Raw genomic sequence first — 11,247 nt, forward strand, 5'->3', positions numbered from 1 at the left:
AACTGTAGATCGGTTAAAAGGACTTAAACAAATCCGGAAAAAACGTTGGTTAATCTCCAACAATTTCCAGGTAAATGTCTAAAATCTCAATGTTTAACAGAGGGGTCTGGTGTATCTAGCGTTGCTGATCGCAAGTGGCGAGCCGCATCGCAATCCCTGCCGCTGCATTTCAGTCCAGTGAGTCTCTGGAGTATCTGCTCCCGTCATGGTGGAAGTACTGAACAAATATTTTAAATTAATGATTCAATTACACTGAAAACAACTGCTTTACAAGCCACTAGTTTTTAGAAAATCGACCAAAACAGTGCCGAGGCGAGCTGGGACCATAGGTGGAAAAGAGGAGACACAACCCTACCTGGTACACTAAACATTAACCTTTTTGGTAATAACCTTGGGTTATTTTTCAGAGGACATATCAATGCTGCAAAGTAAAGTAAAGGAGTGTCCTCCTTGTCCTAGACTGCATCCAGTTTTCCTTAAAGCTCGCACCTCCCCATAGACGTCTCCTTTTTCAAAGATTGAAATGAAGACAGATGGACGCACACTTTTTCAGATATGTCTCACACTTGAAGCTTGTTGCGTCCTTAACAGAGATCTATGAATGTCATTTTAGCGTCCAGCTGTACGTAGTTTCACCTTATTATAGTCCCGATCAATCTTAAGTCGGTTTGAAAAATGACTCGATACCGTTACGCGCAACCCACTATTGGCATAACTCATGCACACGGCATTAAAATTCCAGCATCAGTCTCACTACATCCCCTCGCAGTCAATATGTTCTTTGAAAAATGAAGTCGTGGCCATAAACCCCATCGGAATATGTCCCTTCCGTGGAAATGTGCTGACTTGTGCGGCAGCGGGCTTGAAAGAGGGGATCGTATTAAATGATATAGGGACACCTTGAGGAGGGAGGTGGGCACTGAGAGGGAGTGAGCAGGTAATCTGTTCTGCTTTATTACATGTTAAATGGGACACGTTCACACTCTCGTATAATTTCTGCCCCTCCTCTCAACCCTCGTTTCCTGTCCTCTCCTGAAGGAAAAAACTTTACAAAGGAAGCTGGAAGAGAGCTTTAAGAGTTCCCCCCTGCTCGTTCACCCATCTTCTCTAATAATTTTTCCTTAAAGACACCCCTCTCCTCTGTCCCATCCCCTCCCTCCCTTGTCCACCTTTCTTTACCTCTGTCTGCTTTATGATTCATGACCAGGAGAGCTGAGGAACTCTTATGTTGGTATCTTAACCAACCTCCACCTCCCCCTCTTTCATTCCTCCCTCAATCAGTATGTGTGTGTTGGGGGTTGGGGTCGGATATACTGATGTTCCAGAGACCTTTACTGCCACTAATGGCACAAGATGAGACCCCAGTATGACTGTTTGGATTTACAGTCCCTGGGGTATGTCATACACACACACACACACACACACACAGAGAAAGAGAGAGTTCAAATAATTACAGACTGTATCTGGCTAGATGTCTGTGTTTGTTTTTTGGGGGGAGAACAGAGGGAGAAAGAATCAAAGACAACAATAAATGGCCAATATAGATGGTGAAAAACCAGACATAAAAGTTCTATAGCCTGTAGAATAACTACTTGTTGTCTTTGAGTCTTCATTGTGACAGCAGGACACACAGCTACATCTAGATGGAGTCGCAGTATGAACTAAGAGGTCAGCATTGATTCCCCTTCTCCACCTGTTATGTGACAACATCAGGACTTATCTTCCACAGTAGGACCAAATCTCTGATTTTTTAAAATGTTGTTATTATTTCCGGTTCGTATTACGGAGCCCCCGAAGTGACATGAGAAAAAAAAATGATGAAAAAAGTGGAGATCTCGAGTTTCCAAAAATGTAATACGTTTTGAAATCTCAAGTTTGAAAGTCAAGATCTCGAGTTTCCAAAAAATTATTAAAACAAAAAATTGGAAAAACGAAAGAAATTTAAAAAAATTCTCCATAATTTTTTGGAAACTAGAGATCACAAAAAAGAAATGTCACTTGGGTGCTCCGTACATATTCTAAACACAGTTAGGGTTTTACAGTTAAAATTGCTTTGGGAAGGAGACACGGTGTCACTGTTTATGAATGCCTTTCGGCTCAGGTTATATGGGAGCTGGATGATTCATGGTTGTTTTCAACTATATCCATAATTACACCCCACGATTCCCATGGTGGGATGACTTGCTGTGTTTTTTGTGTGCCATTTGAGGTGAGCGACACGTGAAACAAAAGTTAATTTAGTCTCGATAAAGCTTTCAAATGTCCACGCTGTTGTCAAATAGAAGGCTATTGTGTTGGCTTTGATATCATACACGGTATTTTAATCATTTTTATTGCCGAATGAATAATGTGGTGATGTTTTTTCCTTCATAAAATGATAAAACTGGTAACCTTCCACTGGCAGTGGTGATGGTTTATAGCCTATAACTGAAACGACATGTCATTTTTGCATCTGCTCACCCTGCCGCACGAGCACTCTAACCGTCTTCCTGTCGTAAATGGCGTTAGGGCACCTAATGTGAAAGTGAGGGGGGAAGAGAGTGTAGGTGGAAGTCTTTTCCCTACCACCTCTGCGTGGTTGGAGTCACAGACTTAATGTTAACCTTAATGATAGATGATAGTGTGTGTGACAGTGTTATTGTCTCCATGATTAACTCAACCTCCGTCTAAAACCTTTCCTCGCTGTGTGAACCAGAGAGCAAGCAAAACCTAGTCTCTGTTTCTATCCTCATTTCCTCCTTCCCTTCACATGCCCTCCTTTCACTCTCTCTCAGAGGCCATTACTGGTGATAAACACTGCGGTTTGTATCAGCAGGATGCACCTGGCATTAACGCAGATGCTTAAGAAAGTAATTAGTGGGTGTATGTGGCTCCCATCATCCCTGTAGATGCCCATAGGCACTTTAATAAACGAGCGTCAGGATCCATAGGAATAGGATGCCAGCGGTTTGTGCTCGCGCTGCTGTCATCGTTCAATACCCAGACGCCGAGCAATGGCCGTGTCATGCCTTGCAGCGAATGACTGTGGATTTGTCCCCTGATGGATTCACAAATGCTGCAACATAATGTCCCAGTCTGCACTTAAAGTTAGAAATACCGGGAATTAGTCAAGGTATAGACTTTCCTGATTGGCCACAGCCTCCCTCTGCAACCCTTGGATAAGCAGGATGGATGGATGGACATACGTCACCCATGCATGAAATTTGGAGTGGGAGTAAATAAAAAAAACAACACCACAATTGAGCGTAGTGACCCAGGCATTACTATTCTGTGTCTTTTACTTCATTCTCTTGCAGTGTGGGCTACTTTTGTTTACGTCAGGCGGGAAAAATAATAAATTTGGCAGGTAAATAAAATTTGGGCTGCTTTTTCCAGTCCTCATACATGTAATTTGTGATATAAATAATGACATTTATTAGGCCTACATAGCTTAAAAGTGCACCTTTTTACGTGCATTATTATCACTAGCATTATTACTAATCTGGGACTGGCGCTAGGATGATGCCAGAGGTTCATTTTGCAATTTGTGTAGCCTATGGTTGATTTACTGTGCTCTTGTTGGCTGCAATTTGCAAAAGCCTATTTATCTCTCTATTATGTGTGGTTATTTGATGCCTTTATATATGAAGCTCTGTTTTCTATTGCATGTGTTTTTTCAGGATTTTACGGGTTTACACGGGTGTCTGGCAACTTCGTGTTTTGGGCTGGTTTTTATTGGATTGGGCGGGTTCTGAGATGTGATTGGGCTGGAAACTGTCGATCTGATCTGGCAACACTGGTCTCTTGTTCAAACTCAGTGTTTAGTAAGTGGCATTAAGTACAATGAGATGGGGGGAAAAGGAAAATACTAAGTGTGGCGTGTCTTAGCTTAGATATTCGTATGTTCACTCGGGTCACTTTGGATCGGAAAATAAAAATCCACTTGCATTGCAAGAGTCATTTGACCCAGGTTTGAATGCTGATTAAAACACATTCCCACGGGTCAAAAACCCATTAAGACACAAGATTAAACAGGGTTTTTTTTTTTTACTAAATGGAATGGTGTATAAGCTAAGATTGCAGAAAGAAAGAAAAAAGAAAGTCATTTGTCTTTCCCAAAATGTCGAATCTTGTTGCGCAAGAATAGTTTTTTTTGCATCTTTATCCCCACCTAAACTGTAAGTGTTACTTTTGAGCGTACCTTTCATGTTGTCACTGACCTGTACTTGCATGCACGATAGATTTCTCCTACCTCGCTGACAAATATGACCATACGGAGATGCACATATGTACACATCGTCACTGCGCCGCCTTCCTGCTGCACAGCACCCTGGGTAATGACCCGTGCGGCCAATCCCTTGCTTTGAATCCAACAGGGGGGGCTAATTTCTCACTCCGGGGGGCAAATCAAACATCTGATTCTGACTACAGGGGCTCGACATCACCCCCTTGTTTTTCCTCTGGGATGTTCAGAGTTGCTGACGGGCAAATTCCCTTTCTCTTTCACGCCCACGAAAAGGCGTGGTTAGTGAGGCAGATGGAGTGTCCTGAGCAGTGGTGTGAACAAAACGATGACACCGCCATTAGCATAATAGCCTGAGCATGTGCCTGTGTTGCCATTATGGATTTTTATGGGCTGTGCTAAGAGACAGACAAAAGCAGTTAACTCTGGCAAAAGGCACTGATGCTGGTGGAACCTTTCACTGCGCAGACTAAAGACTAAAGGGCCAACACAGCGACGACATGTAGAAGTAGCGGCCATCATGCGGAGTACTAACATCTGGAGCGTACCAGCTAAGACAGCATCTTTGAAACTGTACATCTCAATGACAGACTTGAGTGTGCTAAGCTAGTGATGTGCATCGGATAACCAGATAATTTCCCCTTCTGAAATGCTGAAAGATTGTATTTGACATTTAAACCTGTACAAGGTGATAGCTTGCGTCTCACTTTGTAAATGGTCCACTCTGTGGAGGGAGTCCTTCACGATCAATGGATAGATTTCTTAGTAAATGGTAGAGCGATCAATCCTCTCTTCTATAATGCCTTTTAAATGGTTTTTAGTGTAAGACATAAGACGATGGACTAATTAACCAGGACACTATGCATAGTTGCCTGTAGTTGTGACCCCATCATCATTATTTTCATCTCAGTCAAAAAGGCTTTAGTGCTTTCCTGTGGGTCAGCATTGAATTGCAGCGTTAGCTACTCTTCGCCGCGGTCACATGGCGCTGATGGATTTCCTATTTCAGGTGCTGAGACCAATGTTGGAAGCTTTATCTGATGCCCGCCACTGATTGTCCAATGTCCATTTTTTAAGAAAACCCTGCGGCCTCTATGTCGATAGAGTGTAATGCACACATCAACACGGTCATCGCTGCAGCCTGTGGAGGATGGATTGACCTTTGATCCTCCTCGCAGCAGATACAGCGATGCTGACTCTCGCTTCAGGTGTTTTTTCCACTGGAATCTCTGTAATAGGAGAAATAGCAGGGGGTCTCTGCACGTACTGTAGACCTCACGGCTGCTGAAAATGACCATGTCTCCATCTGCGTTTTCTATCGTCCTCCTGATTCCACCTCTTTGTCTCTCTCTCACTCCTTTCCTTTTCACACCTCTTTTACTCGTCCTTAATGCTCCCCCCTCACACTTTTTTCCCACCTGCCCTGCGTTCTTCTCCTCTGACACCACATTTTCATACCGCTTCTCTCCCTTTCTCACCCCTGCAGGCGGTACGAGGCGTATCCAGTGTGCGCAGACCTGCAGGGTCAGATCCTCGCGTGCTACAAAGAGAACGTCGGGAAAACCCTCCACTGCTCCAACATCGCAGCCCTTTACCTACAGTGTGTCAACAATGCCAAACAGGTGGGTGTTTACACCGTTTACTGACCTCAGGCTGTTTCTCTTTTACCATATTTAGCATAATTTCATACACTGCGCTTGTGTGTTTTTGCATATAAATGCTATGCGTTCCATGCTTGTAAAAGTAAAGGAGCGTTTAACTGTACTTATTGCAGGTGAGGAAAATGCATTAAGCGCTATCTTGAATCTCAACGCTCCAAAATAACACATTTTCCCCTCCTCCCCTCCTGCCCACTCTGAAGAATGACAGGTACACGCGTGCACCATCGTGGACGTACGATAAGTGAGTTGTAGTGTTTCTTAATCCTGTAATGTAGCTTTCAGTTGAATTGACGTCTGTGTTACCAAAGAGCCCCACTTGAGCGTTAGCTCCAGCGTAAGTCATTGGCCTCATAGATGTAGCGTGATAGCTACGGCTGAAGAGAGGACATCCCCCTTTTTAAAAATCAAACACACAGAAGCATCCATTTACATGCAGATGCTCTTTGCTTTTAGACGAGTGAATATGATTTCCACAAGGCGACTGGCGCCTGAGTGAAGCTCAGTCCTCATAGCTAGTTTAAACTGTCCTGTATATTTCCATAATACCTGCTGACACAAGGCCTTCCTCTACTGTCTGTGTGTGTTTTAATGTAATCAGACCCAAGGAGTCGTCACTGCTAGTTGGACATTGTCAAATACAAATGTTTGAGTTGTGTTTTTTTTTTTGTCCCCTGTTGCACACTGTACAGTAACAGTAATGTCACTCAGGTTGATATTAACCTGATTCCTCCCCGTCTCTCACTTTGTAATATGTAACATCCCTTGCTCCCAAAAAGCCTCAATTTACATTCATAGAGCTTTTATATTAGATTTTTTTTTTGCTTTGTTTTTTCAGAAATGAGAAAAGCTGAGTTTCCTGTCTGTCGCTTTACTCTCATGAGTATAAGTATTAGATCTAAAAGTCAGACGCAGGCAGATTTTTTTTTTTAAAGCTATACATTATGCAAATTGGACGCAGATGTTTTATTCATCGTGCATGTGCGCGCGCGTGCATGCATTTAAGACATAGCTACCTGTAGCCTTGTCAAGATTCAGCGCGGGTACGGCTCACAGTCCGGATATTGTTATGATCTTGTAAATTGTTTGGAAGCAAGCCTGCGACGATATGGTAATCCACTTGTGTTTATCACCCCGCAGCAATCACGGCGCACTCCTGTTCATCTGTGCTTATCTAAGGCTTGCTTTTAAAGTCATTAGGTGGAGAAGAAACAGTTGCTGTGATAAGACTTTAAAGGAATAATATGCAGATTTACACAGCTGACAAAACAGAGGAAGGAGGGAAGTCGGGGGTTTGATATGAGCCGATGCAGCTTTGCGATTATGGTGTTTACGCCAGTTTTATCACGGTCGAGCAAGAAGCTGCACCGTGTGTCAGAGGATATGACTTTGAGATTTGGAGGTCAAAGACATCATCTGTCCCTAATCCTTCTACGTCAAATTTGTAGAAATTCTACAGTTGCAGATTAAGACACCAACATTAGCTCAGGATATAAACCAAACAAGATGGACTCCTGAAGCAGACGTGTTGTCAGTGATAATTAGGTGTCTCTAATGCCACAATCAGCGATAACATTTAGACCTCGGTTAGCTCTTTTTGTGTTGCCCTCCTTGCCCCTGCTGCCACTCACTCCCTCCATCCTCTATCTCCTCAGCCCCTCGTCACATTTCTAATGCATTCAGCACTTAACAGGTCCAGATAGCAAAACGGTGAGAAAGAGGCAGTGGAAGAGCAGATACAGTCTCTGTTTTTCCTTCCTCTATGAATAAGAGTTTATCACAGAGGCCGATCTCTCCATCCACTGCTCGCCGCCTCATTCTATATTCTCGCTGCATGACCGCCTCTTGCTCCCTATCTTTTGCTTTTCTCCACTTCGTTTTCAAAGACTGACTCGTCTTCATTTGACTCTCTGCGCTGTTCTTTTTTCAGGTTTCAGACGGTGTTCGGGTTTGCAGAAGGAGCTGCGTCACATAACTGCTTTTATATATAATAATAATATTAATACTGCTTTTAATTTTACATCATTTTTTTAGTAAATCTTGACTGTTTAATCTAATCAGCCAATCACAGGGCAGCAAACTCAATGCATTTAGACTTGTAGATGAGGTCAAGACCTGCTGGAGTTCAGAAAATGGGAGGAAAATATCATTTAAGTGACTTTGAATGTGGCATTTTTTGTTGGTGCCGGACTGGGAATTTTCAAAAACTGCTGATCTAGAGTTTACGAGAATAGTCTCTTTAATAAAAATGCCTTATTGTTGATGCCAGAGATCAGAGAAGGATCAGACTGATTTGAAATAATAGAAATGCAACAGCCACAACCAAGTAATGCAAAAGACCATAAGACTACAGCAGCTGAAAGCCGGGTGCCACTTTATTAGGTGTCCTTTGCACCTATTAAAGTGGCTAATCAGTGTCATTTTGTGTTTGATTTGGAGTTCCTACCCCGACATTGATAAAACACAGAAAAGTACTTGAATGGCTTTGATGTGAATCTGCCTTGCTTAGTTTTAGAGTAGCCCTGCATCTATGTTTTTAACATTAACAGAGAATATTTAATCAGATCATGATATCAGTGCAAGTGTAACGTTGGTGGAGTTCATCACAAATCCCCACATCCCCAACAGTTACCTGGATGATGTAGATAGTGTTTTATATGTATATATGTATATATATATATATATATATACACAGTATATATATATATATATATATATATATGCTGGAAGTGATGAAGGACTATAAAAGTAAGACCCCAGTTGTAATAAACTGGAATCGTCTTTAAAGTAAAACAGTTCAAAGTCAGCCCCCTCCCTCGTCTTAACCTGCACAGTTTGGTCGAGGCACCCGAGGAGAAACTGTTTCTTATTTTTATTGATAACTATTTTATGGTCCGATCAATAGAGCAGAAAGTACACTCCCATTTTCTTTGGAGAAATGAAATGTTACTGGCACAGGAATGAATCTGATTCACAACACTATTATTAAGTTGGTTTGCGAGGTAAAGGTTTACTCTCTGTCTGTACCTCATCCCTGTCCTCATGCCCCCTTGGATTTTGTTCAGCCTTTTTTTTTTTCCTTCTTCTTCTTCATCTTCTGTCACTCATCTTTTCTCAGACAGTTTTCATCGAGAGGCATCAGCTGCAGTCGGCGAGTGCAAATGGTTATCGACGGAGAGTGTTGGGGATTTGTGGTTGCACTTATCGCGAACATGGAATCCACTGCCCTCTGTTCCTTCCTCTACTTTTCAAACTCACTCCCTCACCTTCTCTGTTGTTGTTGTTGTTGTTGTGTTTTTGTCCTCTCCCCCTCTATCTTTAACATACTGCTTCTCTTCATGTGTTGTTTGATTCAATTTAACTCTCTTTTATTTTGTCTTGCAGAACAAGTTGAGGACCGGGGGTTAATGAAGAGGGCGGAAGAAAGAGGGAGCAAAGAAGAGTTTATTGTGTGGGATTACTGATTATTGACCTACTGACAAGACAGAGGGCCAAACCACAGAGACGGAGGGAATGAATCAGCACTGACACACACACACACACACACACACACACACACACACACACACACACACACACACATACTCAAATCCCTGTGACTGATCCAGACTAGTAGCTCTGAACCCAGCACCCCAAATGAGAAATAGACACACTTTCTCTCAAATTGTATCCTCTTTAAACCTTTGCCTCTCTCACCTGTAAGAATGGCAGTGGTGCAGTGATGCTCGTCGCCACTTTGGAGACACACGAGTGACCTACAGGGTCCGACCTTTGCTTGTGTCTGGCTCGCTAAAAGTTGAGCCAGAAACCACCTCAGAGCCTTCCAGTCCCACTCCTTCCTACAGCCTTTTAGAAAATAGTAAATAAAAAAAAAAGTCTATTTTTGCCAAGCAAAGTCAGTCCTAACGTCGTCAACGTTTTCCTATACACAGACACATGTGTGCGTTATTATGTTATTAATCTGCGTGTGTGGAGTTTTTCATCCAGACCGACACTTGTGACACTTTGTCTGGTTCGAGAAAATAAAAGACAAAACAATGCAGGAATTGCTGTTCTCTATAAATATTTAGTGGGCTCTTTCTGTGAAGATCTGTATGTGTGTGTGTGTGTGTGTGTGTGTGTGTGTGTGTGTGTGTGTGTGTGTGTGTGTGTGTGTGTGTGTGTGTGTGTGTGTGTGTGTGTGTGTGTGTGTGTGTGTGTGTGTGTGTGTGTGTGTGTGTGTGTGTGTGTGTGTGTGTGTGTGTGTGTGTGTGTGTGTGTGTGTGTGTGTGTGTGTGTGTGTGTGTGTATGGCTAATTACAGGATGCATATTTTATCTTTGGTGGTGCTGATGTCACAACCTTTTTTCCAAAATTAGCTCAAGAGTCGGGGATGTTATATCTCCTCGTCTATCTCTGTGAATCCTCTGTGCTCTTTAGCCGTTCAGTAAGAGATGCAGAGATCTCTGGCTCTTCCTTATTTCCTCATTGTCCCTCTTTCTCCTCATTTATCTCCTCCTCTCTGCCTCTGCCTCTCTCTCTTTCTTCTCTCCTTCTGGAGAGCGTTTCTTCTTCTCTGCTCAGTCTCCCTGACTAATGTTACCTTGGAGGAGATGGCTTCTCCACGCTGTCTGCACTCTGCCAGACTCCCCAGGTTTGGGTTTAACAGAATAGACAGACACAGTATGTAATGTATGTGTGTGTTTAGTTTGACTGTGTGTGTGTGTGTGAAGACTGTCAGGACAAATCTATCTTTTTTTAAGGACATTTTTGACATTGTGAGTATATTTTTGAGGATCGAGACTTGTTTTTAGGGTTTAGATTAGGATTAGGCATGTTTGATGTGGTGGTCAAGGTTAGGTCAAGGAGCTAAAATGTGTTCATTTGATGCCGCCCACCTCTGAGTCCGCTCGAGTCCCTCTGGGTTTGACAGGCGATCGCAGATCTGCATCAGGAAAAGAAAGTGTGTTTGCATGTGCATGAAAGACAGAGATAGAGGAGTGAATGAGAGAGGCCGCATGTGTGTGCGTGCAAGCAAGCATGTGATTGGTTGTGACTAATCTCCCTCTGTTTGTCACTCAGCTGTCCTTTTGCTTTTTTGACTTTTGGAGTCTCACAGGGTTTAGGGGTTGACTTCTATTATACAGCAGGTGTATGTGTGTATTGGAATAATGAATAGTGGAGTTCATGGGAGGTGTTTTAAAAGCCCCATTTCCCCTCCCTCCTCCATCTCTTTTCTCACTTGTTTTTCTCCTCTCTGACCCACAGCCTCCGAACCCAGATAAGTGATTCTACAGGATTTGCTGCCTGTAATAAGATTATATATTCCCTGTAACGTAATTAAAAACCATGATTATAGAATCATTTCATCTGAACATGGAGCTTACCG

The 11,247-nt window shown here is 42.7% G+C and overlaps 1 protein-coding gene across 2 annotated transcripts in view; it reads left to right on the forward strand.

Moving 5' to 3' along the window:
• chchd3a (coiled-coil-helix-coiled-coil-helix domain containing 3a) overlaps nucleotides 1–9,861 on the forward strand; it is a 67,452-nt gene extending 57,591 nt beyond the window's left edge. For both annotated transcript variants that reach the window (XM_083907022.1, XM_083907023.1), the window contains exons 8-9: nucleotides 5,709–5,844; nucleotides 9,265–9,861. In XM_083907022.1, coding sequence (XP_083763148.1) covers nucleotides 5,709–5,844; nucleotides 9,265–9,288 — 160 coding nt within the window. In that variant the 3' untranslated portion in view covers nucleotides 9,289–9,861. The remainder of the gene's footprint in view (nucleotides 1–5,708; nucleotides 5,845–9,264) is intronic.
• Nucleotides 9,862–11,247: the final 1,386 nt, after the last annotated feature.

The sequence above is a fragment of the Microchirus variegatus genome (genome assembly GCF_963457635.1).
Source record: "Microchirus variegatus genome assembly, chromosome: 20".
NCBI lineage: Eukaryota > Metazoa > Chordata > Actinopteri > Pleuronectiformes > Soleidae > Microchirus > Microchirus variegatus.